Source organism: Cavia porcellus, unplaced genomic scaffold (assembly GCF_034190915.1).
Source record: "Cavia porcellus strain 051 isolate PalLab524CR breed Dunkin Hartley unplaced genomic scaffold, mCavPor4.1 scaffold_10, whole genome shotgun sequence".
Classification (NCBI taxonomy): Eukaryota; Metazoa; Chordata; class Mammalia; order Rodentia; family Caviidae; genus Cavia; species Cavia porcellus.
This window is the reverse complement of record NW_026947493.1, coordinates 40,754,739-40,776,386: the sequence shown is the minus strand read 5'-3', so window position 1 is coordinate 40,776,386 and position 21,648 is coordinate 40,754,739. Positions and strand designations below refer to the sequence as shown.

At 35.5% G+C, this 21,648-nt stretch overlaps 1 protein-coding gene across 4 annotated transcripts in view; it reads right to left on the bottom strand.

Annotated features, from left to right (window-relative positions):
- Positions 1-21,648, bottom strand: part of LOC100718363 (uncharacterized) — a 35,386-nt gene that overhangs the window by 8,844 nt on the left and 4,894 nt on the right. For 3 of the 4 annotated variants that reach the window (XR_010050145.1, XM_063257381.1, XM_003479949.5), the window contains exon 2: positions 20,861-21,648. Coding sequence is in view for 2 of the 4 variants with exons in the window: in XM_063257381.1 (XP_063113451.1) it covers positions 21,212-21,648 (437 nt within the window). In the remaining 2 variants the exon portion in view is untranslated. The other variant, XR_010050146.1, reaches the window with a different exon arrangement.

Genomic DNA, 21,648 nt, shown 5'->3' with positions numbered 1-21,648 from the left:
TACTCAGCAACACATGAAGCACAGAAACAATGGAACAATACCTTCAAAATTTCATGGAAATCTTACTTCCGACTTACATTTTAAAATTATTCCAATGGCAGCATGAAAGTGAAGACAGTTTCAAAATGTGGGATCTGATTAAAAGCTCTCATCATTAGTGTGGCAAGAAACAAGCGTAAGATATATAACTCTAAGTATGAGAAAAGGCAAACAAGAGGAGTTCAAGGGACACAAGAAAGAGGATATCCAAAAGAGGATTTAGTGGAAATCCAGGAGAATGGAAGAGGGACCCCAAGATCTCAGGAATACACAATACAGAGGGCCTGAGGTGAGGCTGAACCTCCCGTTATGAGACATCGCTGTACTCACTTCACATCCTGCAGACAGAATATCCAGCAAGCTGGGCCAAGATCCCTATTCACATCAGGCTTTTGTTGAAGCTCTCCGTGAAGTTTTGGTTCTTCCCTATTTGTTTGCTGGATCTTCGTATCAAAGTAATTTGAGTTAGATTTCTCCTAAGAGATGGACCCTAGCAAGCTTATAAATGGAAAATCCAGAACAGCTTATGTTCCTGATTGACACCTAAAACCCACCATACACTTCAGCCCTGCCAGATCACCACAGCTGTGACCCCTGTGTGGCCTAGGACTCACCTGTGAACTTGCTCACTGATTTCCTCCAAAGAGTTCTTATAAATTGTCTTAAAACTCTATTTTCAGTCTCAAAATAGTTTCTCTTTTTCTGAAATCCTCCATCTGTTTGAGTTAATGCTACCTTTGCCTCACACAGTTATATTTGAACTTCCTTCTCTATTTTAAAGCTAAGCTGCATACTGCTTGGGGTTACATGTATAAATAGTAGAATTATGAATGAAAATGGGGAATGATTGAAACGAAAGATGGGATGGTGGCTGCCTGTGATTTAGAGGAAAGAGAATGGTATTGAGGAAGAATTTTTAGCTGTGTGGGGTACTGGTGATGTCTGTTACAAGTATAGTTACCTATTTAGGTTAATGATGGAAGATGCATAATAGTATATTTTACACATTCTTGAAATTCTGTATATATAATTTTTATCTATTTTATCTATGATAAAATTTGCAATTAACTACATATTTTATGGCAAATATCATATGCTTTGAAATAGATATAAAAATATTCAACTCTGGTTTTCATATTGAAAAGTATCTCATGGCCTTTTATAGATTTTAAGACTTGATTCAAAAGATTTCTACCAATTGAGCTTCATGCACTTATCCTCCAGTGCATTTACCTGCAACATTTTAAGATTGTAAGAAATTTAAACTTATTTTAAGTGATAAACATTATGAAGACTTTTACTTCTTGTCAGAGGCTGCCAGGCATTTTCTGACTATAAACAAAGGGTATTGTAATTTTATTTTAATTGATCCAGCTATTTTGTATTTCAAAAGATAAAGCATCCACTGGCAACTCTCCACCAAGTTTTCTTGTAGAAATTTTCAGTTGGCTACTAATATCTCAAATATGTCAATATTTGTACTTCCTTAAGCAGTAGAAACTAAAGGAGATTTCAAAACCATAGAAGAACCTAGAAGAAATGTAATAAACATATAGCAAAGATATACGAGACATTATTAAGTGATTAACTCAAATGTCAAAGGGCTAATATAGTTGGTAGAGTTGTACGAAAATAGAGTTTCACATTACAATAAAAAAGTTAGGATTTATTGATATGGTTGCTAAATTCATTAGAATTACATATTTTTAAATTTAGAAAGTATTTCTCACAGTACTTAAAAACATTCCAAGGCTAAGGACTATAAATATTTTGAAAATTTCTCTTTTGATTAAAGCACTTACCAAGCCTCATGAAGAAATACGCCTTTTGTGAGAAAAAAATATTCAATGACTGTCTTCTCTCTTTTTTTGTCTGGGTGATGGAGAACTAAAGACAATGTAATGTGGGAAGAATTTATTCTAATGTAGGTGCTCATCATAGACTTCTTGTTTTAAAAGATACTGTTAAGAAGATACTAGATAGCAAAATCATCTGAAAGCTCCTCACAAGTCCTTCTTTCTTAAATTTCTATAATTGCATCTCATCAGGAAGTTGACAAGTGTTTAACCCAAATGAAAGCCAAAGTTTCATACGCCTTGGATTCTAGTAGAATGTCTTACTCAGGGCTGGCTTGTACTTAGGCATTTCTTTGTACCAAAGTTTTAAAAAATGCTTTTCCAGTTAGCCTAGGACCAAAGATTTACATTTGAAAGAGAATAAAAATAAAATAGTAAGCAGAAAGCATAATAAATCTATGGAGCTCATTTTCTTACTATAATAAGTACTGCCAGTGCAGACTAAAATTAGCTGCCCATAATTTCAAGCAGGGGAGGAGCACTTAGACTTCCCTGAACAATTCAGTCTCAGGCTTCTTTTTGTCATCTCCTCCCAAATTTTAAGTTGCCTTTGTGTCAGAAATTGTAGAGTTAAAGAAACGACTATCTCAATAATTGCATGTTGTTGACTACAGTTTTCTCACAACATTGCCAAGGGCATTTTCTGGACCCAAAATGTACTTGCAACATTTAACTTGTATTTGAATATATTTGAATGTGAGGGGAAATATATTTGTTACAATATTTGTTCTATATTCCTTTATTGAACACTCCCTCTGTAGTAGACTAGGCCCATTGTGTTTGTTTTAAAAACAGTGATTTTAGTTGCTAAATTTAATACTGGGAACTATTTTGGCAACAGTGTCTTTTGCTTGTAGAAATACTGATTTAAGATACTGAAAAGAATGTAAAAACTAATAGGGTGACATTGATGTACCTTCTGCATGCCTTAAATAAAAAGAATAATGTCATATATGTGTACTTTATGAGTTAACTCCCTTTTTTCCCCCTAAAGACAACCTTTCTCTAAAGTTTCTATCCATGCAATTATTTATATCTTTATCACATATGAATGTACTCACAATACAGTTTAATGACCTTTTAACATTCATATAAATACTGTGTGCATTCTTTTACAATTTGCTTGTCAATGAAAGTTGTTTTTGAGATTCATGAGTGTCAATATATGTTATTTTCAGTGTGCATAAATATTTGACAGTGTATCCACTTTCCTGCTGATGGTCATTTAATTTATTTACAATTTTTTGTAGCACAAATAATACCATATGAGCTTTCTTGTTCATGCACGAGTAAGAGAGTGGGGCATACACCTAATACTGGTCATGGGTATGTACATCTTCAAAAGTGTCTACTGTGTTGTGTTAGGATCTTCAAGTTGTGATAATTTGGGGATGACTCTGTTTACTACATATTTTCTCCAACTATTAGTTTGCAATGTTTCCTTGGCACAGTAAAAGATTAAGCCCCGGAGGAAAGAAACTGCTTATAAGAATATTTCTGTTATTTTTATAGCTCTATTTCTGTCCTCGGGTCTCTAAATTCTGCTTTGGAAAGAAATGGTAGCAGGAAGTTGCATTATCTCTCCAGCACCCTCTTGATGAAGTCCAACCAGTAGACAATAGGTCAGGGGTATTTTGAATGCCTGTACTACTGTGTCACCTACACTGGACAAATCATATGGCCATTCCTAGGAAGGGTAGAAAGATACAGATATATGCTAGATTATCTATCTTGTCATTGAGAAACTAAGAATCTAGATAAGGTAGGATTATTGACAACTGTTATCACAATATCAATTTTAAATAGTGTAGTTTTATTTTAACTGTTAATTGACATGTAAAAATAGTACCATCTGAATATGCACTCATTTAGTGTTTTAGAACAAAATACATACAAGATATTCACTGTGCTCTCAATCTAGTGTATGAGAGAAATACAAAACAAATAATCGCAAAGCTTTACAAAGGAGACCATGTTTAAAAATATACTCAGAGAAAGAAAGAAAAATATTGACAGATTTATTAAAGGATTTTAGCCCATGATCAAACAGAATATGAACAAAATAAAAACCAGTTGTTCATCACCTATGTTATTTTCGATCTATGTCTAATTTAAATTTTACCAATCACTAAATGAGTGACACTGAAAACTTAAGTGTACAATATGTCTCTTTTTCCAATAAAACAGGAAAAAACTCAAAGTGTGTATTTCTGAGAGTTATTCTCAATTTTCCTTTCCCTTCTTTCCTCTTCATTGTTCTCCTTCCCAACTGAGCATTTCTTTCTTATTTCATAATATCTAGTATATATTCTATTTATTTCACTTAACAGTTTGGTCTCAAAGTCCATCCATTTAGCTATAAATGTCTCAAATGTACCCTTTTTATGGCTGATAGTACTCTATTTTATAAGAAACCTACATCTCTTTATTTATTTGTCAGTTGATGGGCCTTTGGGCCATTTCCAAGATTTAGCTATCATAAACTGTGCTTCTATAAACATGGGTGTGTAACCTCTGAGAGTTATAGCTGTGAATAAATAAATTAATGTATGTACATGCTTGAAGAATTCACTGGTTCTTGCTAGCAATAAGTATTAGTTATTCTACACTCACTAGAAACATCACACAAAATACAGTGAAATTTTCCTTTATCCTGGATGTGATGATTTAAATGTATATCCTAAGTTGCTTGTGTAATCTAGAAATAATGTACCAGGTACAAAATTATAGGTTTCAATTATCTTTAGACTCCTTGTTTTTTCTGTATCTGTTTCAAGGTTTTTGGCTTCAGCTACTTGTTCGAATCAGGTCTCAAACCACATTAAATTTCTGTTTTTTTTTTTTTTTTTTTTTTCTTTTATAGGATGTCAGAACATTTGTTCGCTGTGTTCTGCTCTACTTCCTGAGACTTCTATATCTTGCTCAGCCTCTGGACATGGCACTGTCTCTCTTTTAGGTATACTACAGTTACAGAAGTTTTTTGTCTAACTGTGTTTTGTTTTGTTGGTCTTTTTCTTTTTTATCGGTACCGGGGATCAAACTCACGACTGCCTGCTTGCAAGGCAGGTGCTTATGCCACTGAGCTAAATCCCCAGCCCCTGTCTAACTGTTTTGAAAGCTTAATATTCTCATACTGGCTGCTTTGACTTTCAGAGCCATTATTGAGAGGATGAAGGGGGAAAATTTAGAATTTGTATTTTGTTTTTCATGTGGAAATTCTGAACCTTGGGGGCAATTGGCAGCAGTATTTTTTTTTTTTTTTTTTTTGCAAAGCATTGTTTGTGCTTTTATCAAACCAAGCTCAGGTTAATGTGTAAGTTAAATGGCTGCTGAAAGAACTCCTAGAAAGCTTCCTATAATCTCCCTGGCTTGTCCACTTCCTTGAATACACACTCTCATCTATATAAGCAGGATTTGGGGTGAAAGAAAAATAAAATTAATTTAAATTTTGAGATAAGAGGATAAAACTAGGAGAAAAGGTGTGAGGAAAGAGGGGAGGAGTGAAAAAGGAAGCATTTATTTAAGATTCACTGTGTGCATGGCACAGTGCTAGACATGATGACCTCATTCCATTCCAGCAGACTAACTGGGGGTTTCTATTGAGGGCCAGAGATGTCAGGAAGTAGTTCACACTCACGCCATTAACAAATATTACTTTTTTGTTTTGTTTGCTTGGTATTGGGGGTCAAACTCATGACCTCATGCTTGCCAGGCAGGTGCTTATGCCACTGAGCTAAATCCCTGGGCCTTGCCATTAATAAATGACACAAGTCAGAAGTGAGCCTAGGTTTACCAACCCTAATATCCCCTATACTTTCTGTGTTCTGTGAGTTTGCATGCATTCTGGGAGAAGCTGAGTTGTGATAGGAGGACTTCCAGTAAGCTTTCTCTGAAAAGTAATGGGTATTTTGGAGACGAGGGAGAAGGAAATTGACACACAGTTATTTTATAATATTATTTCCAGTCATTGGCAGGAATATTTCATGAGACTCTTGGACCTCACATAATTTACTTTCACATAGTAAGTGAATAATAACTCATATGTATGCTGACTTAACTACAAGCAAAATAAATACTGAAAATTAATGATACCTAGTATTTATTTTGTCCATCTGTGGAATAAATCAGTGAGTACACTTTGTTTACCTACGTTGTTCACAAAAGTATGTCCTAACATAACACACGTGTAGAAAGGCATGTTTACAATATGCCTAAGTGGTAGAAATCATCGGATTAGCTTTAAATTTTATAGTTCTTAAAAAAAGATTAATAACGCAGTCTGGCCAATGCAGCACTGGAGGGATGAATTTGATCAGGGTATTGATGGAATGATAAGCTATAGATATGCAAAAAGGAAGGAAGAGATGCATTTTGGGTAAACAGAAGAGAAAAATCAAAATTCAATACCAAGATCAATATCCTACTGTGATGAAGTCAGAATTTGCTTGAAAAAGAGCTATGTGTTCTAATTTATGTTTAAAAATATGTCAACCCCCAGCACATTAGCATCCACTATTATTTGGAGGTGTGACTTTGTGATCATTACTCGAATAAAATGAAACTTTAAATTTTTTTTTAAGTTTTGGGGCCTTGGCCAGTGACCACCTACCTTCTGCTTAGGGGCACTCTGACAGGGTAAAACAGATGAGATATATATTTTTTAGTTACAAGTGGCACTAGGGTGGTCAAAGCCCAGTAAGGGCTAAAATCACCAGTCTTTGGCCTTTATTAGGTGGCAGCCTAATTGGAGGATGTGCTGATGGGCTGCAGGAGGTGATGATGAACTGCTGACACAAGGTTTAAGGATTGAAAAATAATGCATTTCTGGAAAAGCACACAGGACAAGCTCCTAGTAAGCTGATTATCTGCTAACTGCCACTCCTGATATAGAAGAGATTTGTAAGATTCAAGTCCTCAGCTTCCATGTTTGAGGTACCAGAACTTCACAGACCCTATTCTGAGTTCAATTCTGGCCATGGCTTAAAGATTAAGCAGCCTGTGCACCAGCTCTGGGTCTTACCACAAGTCATACAGGCCTAAACAGACTCTCAACTTATTTTTGTGTCACTTTACTAATGTTAACTACTGCCTACTCTGCACTGCATCAAGCTGGTCTTCAGCACCTAGGTCTAAATAAAAGTATTACTCTGAAACAAAAGCTAATGAGGCATGGTTGAAATACCATCTTCTGTGGGCAGTGCTGATTACTGTATTTTCAAATATACACCACCAAAGAATGTGATTATTGGAGGATAATGGTTGTGTTTCTTTTGCTACTGCCTGATGACTTCACCATGAAACTAAATGAAGGGTCCAAGAGAATGTACTTTCTGAATATTTCTGAGTCTTCTTTACACTGCATTTCATTGCCCTATGACCTCAAAAATGATCCTTAAAATAGCAAAGAAAATCTGTGCCTATGGGTCAAACGTGTTCTTATGCTACTCCTTAATATTACTTTCAGAGAAATGTGCATAAAAACTTCTAAAATATAATTATACTCCAAGGAGACTCAATTATATTTTTGAGAAGTTCTTATGGAGATTGTTTTCTATATCATACATAACATTCAACATCTGATCAAACTGAGGATAAGACACTGTTTCACAAACACAGAAGCAAATATGCAAGGACAGTTATGACCATGCTACTTGGATATGTCTTGGACAGTGGAGGTTGGTGAGTAGCTGGGATAATACCAGTAGGAAACTTCAATTTAGCATAATTCAAGGAGAGAAAATTGCATTGAAATAGTTGAGCACCCCTTCTGCTCTACCACTGCTTGTTGCTTGGCTTCTTACCATTTCTCTGTGCCACCGTTTCCTACTCTGTATGAATCAAGAATGATACTTCAGAGTACAGTTGTGAAGCCTGGAAGTCTCAAGTGGGAAAATGTGTTGAAATCTAGTAAGTGGTAGGCAAATGAAGCTTAATGTTGTTTTGATTGGAAAGGAACTCAAGTGAACTGTGTCTGAATCACCACTGTAGGCAACCCTGGTGATTATAGAATTGATAGCATCCTTAGCCTCTGTCTGATGGAAAAACTGCTGAGGCCAACTATCAAAAACAGCAGGGTTAAAAAACATTAATGGATTTTACTACTTTAGAGAGTTTTAAAATTATATTTCTTAGAGGACACAGTTTATTGATGATTAGATTATATCATTAATTGATTCATGTAGCATATTTTAGTTTTTCAGTCTCAAAATTAATGTAATGCTCATACCCACATTGTTTACACACTAGGGCTACACAAAGATAAAGTGTCCCATGAACACCAAGGTGAGCTGCTGTATGGAAATATATAAGAATAAAAATAGATAAATCACATGGAATCTGTTTCTTAGTTATTTGATGAATTATCGTATATCATTGTGTTAAACATGTAAATAGATTTGAATGAAATTCCCCACTATTCTTACCTCTTAATGGAAGTTGGAAAATGAATATTAGAAAAGATCATTAAAAATACTGTTTTTGGGTTTATATTCCTGTTTTTGCTGCTATCACATATGAGTGTATAATGATGAACTCACATACAGTCATCCTTAAAGAGCTTCAAATCATTCTGAAGAATCTGTATGGCTCCTTCCTAACCCTGACAGCACATGTCCTGAGAACTTGCTGAACATTTTTAAACAAAATACAACTTTTCCAAGAAGTAATTGTATATTATCTCTTATAACTAAGGCTAATAAAACTTTCTCCTGAGCCTGCAAGCACATTGTAAAAGTTTGCTGCACACTGATATTTTATTATGCAGTAAACTATATGCTGTGGTTTATACCACTGATATATCAAATGCGAAAGAGGTGTGTATAGTATTCCAATAAGACCCAGTGAATATTAAATTTGCTGAACATAGCCTGCTTTATTAAAAACATAGTGCCACTGCATTAAATAAGTCCATTATTAAAGAATGCCTCCTTAAAAAATAAAAAAAAATATTTACCAACTTTCATGAACATCTATCTAAATGGGGACTAATCCATTTGGGTCAGTGTTGGATTCTCTAAATTTTCTCAGTATTTTGCAAGTGACATGTCTCTTCGTGTTCCCTCTGAAGGCTTTTCAGTTTTCTTTACTACTCCTCAGTATAGTTTGGATGCTGTTGTTATTACTCTCCCCTGAATTTGTGTCTAAGGTTGATTGGTCAGAAGGACAAGAAAGAAAAATCTCAGCTTTTGGGTTTGACTCTGACCCTGCTTGTTAAGAAAGCTTCACAAAGTATGTGTTGTACCTCAAGGCTATTATTTATGTCTATAATATTCCTACATGTATATGTGGATATATGTTCTGTGCATTTACCTGTAGTTTAATATTTTAATTTATATCTTAATATATTTAATATTTAGTGTATGTTTACCCTATATTTATTTTTGCAGTGCTGGAGTTTATATAATTACTTGTTGAATACATAATTATCTATATTTTTAGGAGTGTTTTATTCCTTTCCTCAATGGCACACATTGATTTTTATTAAATTAACAAATAAAGAGTGCAGAGTTGGCTGCAGAATTGCAAGCACCTGGATCCCTTTCACTGTACCTGCCCTCCCAGCTCCATCCATCACAGGCACAGAGACAGGAAAACTGAACTGGAGCTTTGGGATGTTTCCCAGTTCTTAATTAGCAGCTCCATTACTATTTGGGCTTTTCATATTTTTGATTTTTGTCTATGTAGTAACTAAAGAAGTTACAACCCATCCCTAGGAAGAATTCTTGCTAGCTTTTGAGAAGTAGGAAGTAACCTGACAGGGAAGACATATAAATAATGAGTTAGGGCTAAACATAAAAGAACTCAAGTTTCTAGTGGTCTTTGATCCTATATCACTTGTTTGATAGAGATCACTTTGCTCTCTTAGCCTAGGTTCCCTGAGGAAGCACTGATTAAGGCAAACACTTTTGCCAGCAGGTAATTTTTCTGGAGAATGAGTTCAGGGAACTGGACTGGAGTAGGGGAGGGTGGGGAGAATTCAAAGTAGCATCTGGGAGTTGGTTGTATTGAGCTTGATCCTGATGGAAACTTATGAGGAGCTGAGTAGAAGATGTCTTGTTCAGAGGATGAGGCTGTAGTGCAGACATCCTGAGCGTGTTCCCCTAGACTTCTCACGGAGACCTTATTCACAAATTACGTGAATAACTTGGAAACAAATGACTAGAATCTAGTCTTACAGTGATGTTATTCATTTGCTACATGTGAAGAAAAACACAGAGCTTTCCTCTGAACAAATACTACGATATTATTGCATTTCCACTGTTTTTAATGTGACCATTATTAGACTTAATTGGTTTCTGAAATATAATTTGGATATGTAATTTCATTCTCTCACTTTTTAGATATGAAAACAAGGGTTCAGAAAGTTCAGATGAATTTCAAAATCATACAGCAATTCAAAGAAAGAGCTTACTTTTAAATAAGACTTCTTGATCGTTTATTTGAAAAATTCTTTCTGGTCTGTCATACTTCACTGCCTTTAAAAAATGCAAATAGCACTTGAAGTCTATCTCACTTACATTTGATACCTAAATTTCAGGATCCTAAAAGATGATATAGTCGATTTCTGCTTAGCACTGGTGGTACGATTTGCAAGAAATCTTACTTTGGTCAATATTAGTGTTTACCAGTGTCTATTACTGTCAAATTTAAAATACGGGGGCTGGGGATTTAGCTCAGCGGCATAAGCGCCTGCCTTGAAAGCAGCCAGTCGTGAGTTCGATCCCCGGTACCGATAAAAACGAAAAAGCCAAAAAAAAAAAAAAAAAAAAAAAAAAAAAAAAAAAAAAAAAAACATTTAAAATACATATACAATTTAAATTTTTACAATATTCTATAACTGATTCTAGTTAGATAGATAGATAGATAGATAGATAGATAGATAGATAGATAGATATAGACAAATATATCTGGAACAAAACATTTACTTCTGCATCAACGTATTGGGCTTTTTATTTCCTAATATATTGTTGGAGGTCATGGATCACATATTTGAAATAATGGCATTTATAGGCCATAAAAGTTTAGTTATTTGACCTTCTGGAATATTAGGGCAAATAGAGTACCTCTCCAGCCTAAAATAGCATACAGCATGAGCAAGATACCATTTTTTTTTTCTTTTGGTTTTGTTTTAAACCAGTGGGATTTATGGCTAGTTCATTATTGTAGAGTGACCTAGCCATCTTAACTATGTTTTGGGAGCAAAAAAAAAATGTTCTATACTTTTAAAATTGCCTGTCTCTTTTACTGCTAGCTGATCCTACTCATATAAAATCTGTGGGTTTTTTTCCATGTGATGACTGACAAGTCTCTTAAATTTCCCTGTAACTGATTCTCACAATATTAGTGACTTGCCTTTCTGTAATGGGCATGAAAATATAAGTTGTAGATGTTTGTCTTAGGGAATAAAATTAACTAAAGGCCTAAACACTGCACACTAAAATTCATGATTACGTATGTTGAGAGGCCATGTTTCCCATAAGCTTCTAACCTGAGACTAATTATGGTAAAGATAATAGATATATTCTTGTAAGAATATGTCCACTCATCTGACAGCATGGGTTCAAGGACTTTCTGGTGGCCTTACCAAGACTGCCTAGATTATATGCTATTTGAAGACCCTGGTATCCCTCTTTTCAAGTCTCTCATTAGAAATCGGCCCTGTTGTGCTATCTGACAGCTTGCTTGGCCCCTCATTTTCTTATAGAGAAGTATTCCATAATATAGTGAGTGCAAATTTAACCCAAGTTTGACATTTACTTCTTTAAGAATTCAAACTTACACACTATTCTTATCAAAACAAGACTTGCTGATACCAATTATTTCTGGACTTTCTTATCTGGTGATAAAATTCATTGTCTTAGAATTGTTAATTTTCTTTAATTTATAGCTAAAAGGCTTAGGGTTAGAAATATGTTTGAAGAGTTGATTCATAATTTTTAAATTACAGACCAGTTACTTCAGAACCAGCTATGTTGCTGGTTGAAATGTGTTCTAGACCTGACCAGATGAAGTTTAGAGGTTGGGACCTAAAAACCTAAATTTGCAAACTAACTTTCCAGCTAACACTTATGTCATATTATGTAGAATCTTGAATCCAGTTCACATAAACCAGTATCCAGTGAAGGAAAGTAAGTAAACCAGATTATTTAACTAATTAATGTAAGAGTTACAGCTAAAATATAGATTCTCAGACTACATTATCAGCACATGAACTCAATATTTACTATTATACCAGCTGTATTCCAAAGTTGTAGAAATTCTAACTCTTGTAACTTTTAATAAGTTAAATAATCAGAATTTACAGCAAAGATATATGACCCCTATTGGTATACATAGTGTCTATCACTGCCTTAAAAAATCGGACACCTCTGACTATTTTGATATAGGTCAAGATGGTGACCAACAATTTCACAATAAATTAGCGAGATATGACTACTTTTTCAGGTGCCAAATATCTAAAATATTCACAGTTAATTAGGTGGTATAATGAAGAGCCTGCAAATTATATCTGTGGAAGTATTTTGGGTCAAATATTTGAGTGATCAGTTGATTTAAAACTAATCATAAATGTGTGAAATAATGAAACCATGAAAATGTTGGTCTAGTTATTTTGATGATTTCAATAACTACATTAGATTTGAAATGCACTGCTATTCTATTTGGGAAAACCAATTAACCATTTGGTTATTATAAATCAGTTACTTCAATGCCCTGTAGAAAATAGGATATACATTGAAAGAAATTTTGATAATTAAAAAGATAACTTATTAAAATACTAAGTGGGAGTGCTGGGGATTTAGCTCAGGGCACAAGTAGTTACCTGGTAAGTGCCAGGGAGGTCGTAAGTTCAATCCCCAGTACCAATAAACAAACAAACAAACAAACAAAACAAAACAATAGGCAAGAAACAAAGCAAACAAACAGGAAAAGGGAAATAATGAAAGTAACAAAGTTACAGAAACGTGTAAAGAAAGGATAAGAACCAAATTACAGTTTGAATGAACACTTATACAGTACAAATTATATGGAAGTCAAAATGTATGACAAAATATAAGTAAATGTTTACAGTCAATAAGTAAAAAAAGTAGAAATCACAAATGAGGCAAAGTCTCAATTTACTGTATGGCCAATCTGCTTATATAAATATAAATCAGCTTATAACAATATTTTTTCAACTGATTTGAAAGAGGATAACAAAATGCATTCATTATTAAGTGAGTGGTAGAGAAGTAGGGAAATGTAACCTACTGGTTTTGTTTAGTAGTAAAGGAAAATGCAAATCTTTTCTTACCATACTCACAAAATACTTCAGTTGCTGGTGTGGAGACACTTAAAAATAAAAGAATTTAAGTTATAAAAAGTAAGTTCAAAAGGCAGGAAATTTAATATGGTAGGAAATTTAGGTCTGTCACAATAGGAATCACATCTTTTGCATTTATCATAAAGTAGTTAACATATGGAAAGGATCTGGACATTCAGTAAGTATGCACACAGTAAGTAAAAGGAGTACCAAACTTATGCTCTATGTTTGGAAATCTCAGGAAGCTTAGATATTAGCTATGGACACGAGATGTCAAAATAAAAATAAATTCAAGTTCATATGTATATTCTGTCTGTAAATTTGAACTTTGCCTCTAAGATTGCTTGATATGTTCAGTGTTGTTGATCTAATCACTTACCATATTGAGTACCATTATCAACTAAGGGGAAGAAGAGAAAGAAGGTGGGGCGAGAAAGACAGTGTAAAAATATTTTGTTCACTGAAAGGGAATTTAGAAAACACTAATCATTGAAGAAATTTTTTTTCTATTAACAGCTGGAGTAGGTATGAAGAACTGTCTCTTATTTTATCAGCCACTTTAAATGATTATTAGTAATCTCTTGTCCCATGTAATTTCATCAGGTAGATTATCTTGATTGTAAGGTAACTTTGGAAGAGGTGTTTCCAAGTTACAGCTAAAGTTGACTTTAATTATTCACAACTTTGTGTTAAATAAACATAATCACTAAAGTAGATATTTCATATATACATCATAATCCTTTTTCCCTACCCAACTAACAGCGTCTTGATGCTTGTTGGGCTTTTACAAATATTTACCCTTTCTGAATTGAAAATTTAGGTAAAAATAATCCCTTTTGTGAAATTAAAATCCCTTTTAAAAATACTGGTTTGTAAGATTCAAATAGTGAGTAATTTATTTTTGAAATTCTTGCCACCAGTCTCTACTCACCTGATATCGATTGGACAATTAAAAGACAATTATTATAGCTTAGTTCCAAAAACTGAGAGGAGAAAGTCAGATCAAGGATGTCCTGGGAAGCGAGAAGTTCCTCTAACTAGAAAATTGACATTATATAGCTTTAGGCGAGAGAATGCCTTTCTCCACCTAAGAGTTTCATAGCAGCCTAAACTTCATCACCTTTGAATCGACCTTGCTCAGTGTTCTCGGTTATCACGTTGGTGTGGGACTCTTACTCCTCACATTCATCTTCAGTGCTGTGAACTCCTAAAAAGCATTGTAATTGAGCCCAAATTAAAGATCCTGTCTAAAAATATATCATGATGATGACTACTTAGAACACTAAAATCAGCAAAGAACAATTTTCTAAACCGCATTTTTATTTCTTGTAGCACTGAACTTTTTATTTAAGCAAATTGGCAGAGGAACATTTTACCCAATATATTCTATAGGTATACTTATCTTATCATTTATATATGTATAGAACTGCACTTACATACAATTTTATAATTAAGAAGAGTATGACCAATAACTAGGAAAGCAAAATCAAAATTCTCTCAAATCTATAGGGTGAAGTACAATGATAAAAATAAATATTTTGACAATTTGATTTCCAGTATGTTCTCTGTCTTTGTTACCTCAGCAAGACCAAAATTGCACCACATTCCAATGAAGAAACAGTCTTTTAAATAATACTTAATAATTCCAAAGATTTTCCTGCATCAATATAGCAACTTCTGTTAGAATATCAAAAAGAAAATTGACGTCCATTATTTTCTTGTTTTCTTTCTACATGAATTTCAGCAACTTAGTTGATTCTTATTTCACCCACCTGCTAACAACTAGGCTTTCAACTTCTTTTACTGTTCTTCAATACAAATATTTGCCAAGCAATTTGAAGCCACCAACCTTCTATTTTAAAGATAATTAATTTCGATTTCTTGACATCTTTATTTTATATGTTAAATGTTCCATTTTCAATTCCTATTTAGCCATATTTCTATATGGTAGTAGCTATTTAACAGTAGTTGATGAAAAATGTGATGATAGCTGAGTTTGAACACATGATAAAAAGATGTTGAACAGTTTAAAGCCCATTCCATCTAATCTGAAGTCTATGATTAGGGAAGATATGGATGTGTACATGTGTGTGCATGTGTGCTGCTGCTGTATGTTCATACATACGAGTGCTCTACGTATTACATTCTATGTTAATTTCACATCAGAAAATACTTAATTATTGTGGTGAATGTTCTTGCTTACAATTCTTAAGTAAAAGCTTTAATAATTAGTTGTTTGTGTTACATTGTGCTTCCTATAAATGTACTGTTTCTATGAATATTACTCTTATAGAAGCAAATGTTTTCAATAGGTAGAGGAAATTAAGAGGGATCTTTAAGTTACAGTTATGCTGTTCTTGCATAAATGTAAAATTTAAAAAAGGTAACCAGGCATGCTGGTGCATCCTTGTAGTTACAGCACTGGGGAGGCTGAGGCAGAAGGATCACCATGAGTTTGAGGCCAGCCTGGGCTACAAAGTGAGTTTCAAGGTCAGTCTGAACTGCAGAGTGAGACTCTGTCTCAAAAAAAAAAAAAAAAAAAAAAAAAAAAAAAAAAAAAAAAAAAAAAAAAACCACCCAATACATAAATAAATAAAAAATTTAAAAAATCTTAAATACAAATTTGATTGGTGAAAACTGGGGAGGCTTTCAATTCAGGCAGCATTTGTTGGACATCTCAGAAACTCTTATTTCTTTTGTTCCTTTGTTTCCTTTTCTTTCTTACATTCTTGTTTGGTTGTTTTCATTCCTTCTTTTAGAATATAGCAAACAGTTTTTAAAATAAGAAGGGTTCTTAACACATATTATGCATTTTATCTATTTTGAAATTATTTTCAAATATCAAAACTGTTAGGAATATATCATAAAAGTATGTTACTGTGTTTTTTTTATCTCGGGTAAATATAAATTTTCTTAGAAATAAATTTAAACTTAGTAAATAAAATGTAATATTTTATAAAAGATTGCTTAAATCATAAAAGTTTTATCAATTTTCTTTTTTAATTTCTTATAACATGAATTTGCAAATACATTCTTCAAAAAGTAAATATCTGAAGACAAATGTTCTGTGGTTATACAGAATTTGACATATTTGGTCAAATATTTAAGTTGCTTTATTATTTAACCAAGATTTTTCTTCTATCCCAGATAATTGTAAAATCAAATAATTATTAATTTTAGCTCAATATTGCCAGAACTGTATAGTTTAGTATCTTTGTTGAAATTCATTTAGAAGCTAAGATTAAAATAAGGGATATTAGACAGCTATTTCACTCTGCTATCATAAAATAAACAGAACTTTATTTTATAAGATTTATTTACAAGCACATCATTAATAATTTAATAAGCACATTTGATTATATTAGCACCGATATAGTCAATAACAGTGTGTATGCAAAAAATGTGTGTCTTAAAATAAGCTGTAATTTTAAATTTTACTCTGTTGAATTAATACAGCTGTACACTATTTTAATCAATATAATCCCCAGAATACATAAAAATTAAAAAGGGGTTTAACTTTTTAATAAATATTCTTTTCACTTGAGAACAAATTTTCAATAAGAAAAACTCATTTTAATGCAAATAACACTTCTTATGGATTTGTGCGTTCTGTTACCTTATCTACATCTCTGAGTATTTCTTTGTGAACTGAGTACGGATGTAAATTAGGAAGGTTTCCAGAGCAAAATACCGTATATAAGGGCAATGCAAATTTCTCAACTTCTTCCTTAAACACGAACATTTTATTCCCAAATTTAAAGACTGAGCAAAATGCCAGTTAATTATCAAAGCAAAACAACAAGATAATTCTTTATATCGACTTCCTTAATTTTTGAAATTATAGTTTTAAAATAATTAATCTATGCTTTGTATTTTATTTTAATTAGGAATGGAAAAAATAGGAAAATCTTTCTCCATTCAACTCCTAGCACAGAGATTTTTCACTGTGATTTGCTATTTTATGTTTCCAAATAAGATTTGAGAAAGACATAAAATACGAATACAGAACTGACACAGTAAATTTCAAGATACTGACTTTACCCTACAGATTAGGAGGAAATCACCCAAGAAGTGCTCAAAATAAAAATCCGGTGGCCTTTTCAGAAGCAGAATATGATGAGAGCTTTTAAATTTCACAGATTAAATGTTCTTAAGAGCTTAATGTTTCCTCCTTTCATTGAGATTTAGTGCCATCTGGCTTTTGTAACTTGTGTGCTGCCTTTATACGGGCAGCAGAGGGCGCTCTGGTATTGTTGACAACAGATACTTCTTGATGCACTGCGCTAGACCTTGCTCCCAGGAAAGAAATAATACTACGTATTTCCCGAGAGACTTGTCGTTGAGTATCTCAACGGGTCAAGCTGTTTCTAAATTATTCCAAGGAGCTTTAATTTCAGACCACTAGATGAAAGTTGTGATTGTCAAAAGCCTCCTACAACACTATGTGCAGAAGTTCTCCAATTGCAAAGCTTGGGTCGTTTTAGCGCAAAACTGCTGAGCGTAGAATTTCATACCAGGGACAATTTGGAAGAGGCATTAAACTGGATGATTATTTTTGAATGAAACTCAAAATAAATAGTCTTAAAGTCTTCAGACATAATGGATCAATAACCACTCTGGATTTACCCTTGGCAGCTAAATTACTGTATTATGTGCTTGTTCCCTTATTTAAGCACTACCGCTCATATCATATATTTCATTTCTCTTAGAAAGTAATTTTTAGTGATTAAGCTTTTTAAATCTAGAGTTTAGGACATCCTTAAACAGGTAGGATTAGGGTGAGGAGGATTAAGTGTGCTCTTGTTATGTAATATGAATTATAACAATGCAGGCAGAAATATTTTGCAGCCTTAGAACCTGCTTTGTGAAGTTCACATGGGGAGTGGATGCAGGGTATCAAGAGAACCAAATGAATGCTGGGAGGAGGTGGAGCTGTCTGTGATAACCTGTGCTGCTTTAATCCATTTCACTTGCCAATTGCTGCTTTGAACTGGCAAAAGAGAAATAATCCTAACCTTTTTCTTTTTTCTTAAAATTTTTTGGTAGATCTTTTTTTTCCAACATGGATTACTCATTCCCGCTCAAGTTATATAAAATTAAATATAGCCTAAGTGGTTATTGCAACAGAGGACCTAACTCACAGAATTTTGAAATGAGAGGGAAATAAAATCTGCCCGAAGGTGGGGGCACAGAAGTAGACCGCTGAGAACGTTATGCTTGGATGCTTTCGTCTCCTGAATCATTTGATGTCTCGTCATCATTCAGGTGTAAAACAACAAATGTAATGGAAACATCTTTTTTGGCTATTGTCAGTGGATGATGCATTTCCACACATGGATCAAAAAATCAGTGTTGCTCCCTCTATTGCCCAATTTGTATTGATTTATCTGTTATTAATTTTAACACAGTTTACGTTTGTGACTTTATCAGCTAACACAAAACACGTATGATTTCTTTTGTGAACCCAGACTAGGTACATATTTATTTGCCATTTCTTTTTTTTCCTTCCCATTTGATTCATTAATTAGGGTGCTTATGTTTTATGGTTTATATTAATACTCTCAGTGTGTAAGCCAAGATGGTAAAATACGCTGACAATTTTAAATTGTCGAAAATACGCTGAGAATTTTAAATTGTCGAAAATATGCTGAGAATTTTAAATTGTTGAAAATGTCAATACCCGCACATCCGCCTTTGACTACTGAAGTACTCCAGTAAATCTTCATTGCATGGGGTTTACTAAGCCATTCTGCCTATTTCCTGTCGCCAAGGACTAATAGGATGATGCTGCTGTGGCTGGTTTTTCCGCAGTGCGGGTTTTAGGCCTCCGGATGCTGCAATGCCTCCCGCTGGCGCAGATGCAGTGCACCGACCAGTGCAGCCCTCTGGAGCAGCTTAACCTTCTGGGCCCACCTAGGAAGGCTGTCCTGGTGCGAGCTTGGAGAGTGGTTCCAGGCTGCGTTGACAACTGCCAGGTCTCACCTAATCACTCCCGATCCCATTCCTCCCTGATAAACTTCAAGTTCACCCTGAGCCGGTTCTTAGCCTCAGCACTAAGATCCACAGCTGAAAACTTTGTTTCTGGGTTTTAAGGGAGATTATTTATGAAAGAAAATAATAATAAAAGTCTTAGTTTTTCCCTCCATCTCTTTCTTGCAAGTCTGGCTCATTGTTTATACATATTTTGGTTTCAACCTAAATCAACTGAAATTTTTTCCCAATCTACCTACACTGTCTGAAGATGAGTACCTACTAAAGATGGAAAAGTACCCAGCGAAGTGTGGCAATAGCTGGAGTATACGATTTAGGTAAAATGTTGTTTCATTATGTGTGAACTTTCCCTCTTTTAAATTTTTATTTAGCAGGTTACCTAACATCTTGTTAACTCTTTTAGGTAGGGATGAGAAGTACTGTTTTTCTGCTTCAATTATGGAGCGAATAGAGGGTCAGCACCACGGACAGCGCCAGGCAGGGAGGGCGCGGCCACCCTGGAGCACCCTGGAGGATCCATTCCTTTGTTCCCAGCCCCTGCAGGCCAAGGCAGAACAAAGACATCTATCAACACTCGGTTTTAAAAAATTTAGCCTAGGTTTTCCTTTGGCTCCAAGGCCGTGGTATGGAACTACCTACCTCAACACAAGTTACTTTACAGGCTTACAAATAATGTGCCGTGTCCTTCTAAAGTTCCTGAACTGTCCCTTTTACCATACTCTACTTTTTTTTTTTTGGACTGATTTTAGCCTTTGTCACTGTAGGAAAACAAGGAAACTATCCTGGGGTGTTAACCCTAGGGAGGCTGACTCCAGACAGCAAAGAGAAAGGGAGAAGTCAAGGCCAGATAGAGGCAGGGTGTTGTTTACATCTTCACTCCACAGTTAACCAATTTTAGATTTGTTGCTTAAGGTAGTTATGGCGTCATATATGCCATACTCCCCTCTCTTCTATTTTATTCCTGCAATTTGACCAACTTGTAGACTCCTATTTTGAAAAACAAATTCTTTCTAAAAGCTTTAGAATATTTACACAAATGGGAACCCACTAATGCCCTGACAGGTGTCAATGAAGCCCTTAAAGACACCGTTGGAATTTGCCTGCAGATTTCTGAGGCTTTTACTAAAAAGTAACTCTCTTTCACTTTGAAACAGCAGCTTCGTTGTGAAGTTACTGTGATGATCTTCCTGTGGCAAAGGGTGGTTTCATGCCACCGTTCGCCAAACTCCCTTGCAAGCCTCTTTCCCCCTTTCTGTCTCTGAAATGCTCTAGGTTCTCTAGGTGCAGCCTTAGGCTCCGCTCTTGGCATTCACCGCGTGCCTTAATTGTATGACATTAAATCAAGGTCCGCTGTGAACACGGAGGGCAGAGTCTCTGTTCTTGATCCGGAAAGGAACCGACCCACTGCAATGACCACACTTCTCTTCTCGCCCTCCCCACCCCCAGGCTCTGGGTCCCTACTTATCTCACAAGTCTGCCGTCTCAGCTCGCCTGCAGTCACATCTGCCCGAGCCGCTGCTAATTAGTCTGCTGGGTGGAAATGCAGAGGATTCATGCGCCTGCTTATACATGTGCATATATCTGCATGCCACTTACAGCACACCTAAAAACATATATTCGCCTGTAAATCCAGTTTTCAAATGATGGCATGGATAGAAGTTAATTGCTCTTCAGGTAGAGGTATAATTTTGTAATTGTGTATTTTACTGAAGGCAATTATTCACGTCGTTTTACCCTGAATCTCTCCTAAGACACTGGTAAAGAACAGCAGACTTTTAAGGACCCAGACATAACATGAGCTGCTGCTCAAAACTTCGTCGATCATTTCCTGCTTCTGAGGATATCGAGCATGTAAAAAGAAAAGAAAAATAAATACGTCCGAGCGTATGTAAGAGTGACCCACGGACCCGCCTCCTCTTGGGTCCTCTGAGAACCCTGCCGCAGTTTTAGTGGGGAAATTTCGGGAAAAGAAAAGAATCCAAGGGGCGCTCTGGGTCGTCTTTCTTTATAATGCGGAAAAATTAACTCAGTGGCACCTGCCTGGTCCCCCGAGAGCTGGGCCGCCCATCTGGTCCGGGTACGGTTTTGCTGCTTGGAGAAAAGCCTCTCCTAAAACTCTCCCACCGGCCCAGAGTGCGGACCGCGGTCTGGGCGGGCCGGGGGACTGGACCGGGCCACCGCAGCGCAGCGGACACGCGGTCCTCAGACTGCGGCAGGGCCCGAGTGCTGGGCAGTGCTGGGCCCGCGGAGAGAGGTGCAGACAGGAAAAAGGACGGGGTGAGGGGAGTTGACCTCTACGGGAGGAGCCCGGTGCGCTGCGGGCGGAGGCGGCCGGGCCGCGGCTCTGTTCACGGCGTCCCCGGGAGGCGGCACGGTGGCCCGGAGGGAACGGCCGCTCCCGCTGCATCCCAGTACCGGAGAGGGCGCCCAGAGCCGGGGCTGCGCGGAGACTCCAAGGCGCCC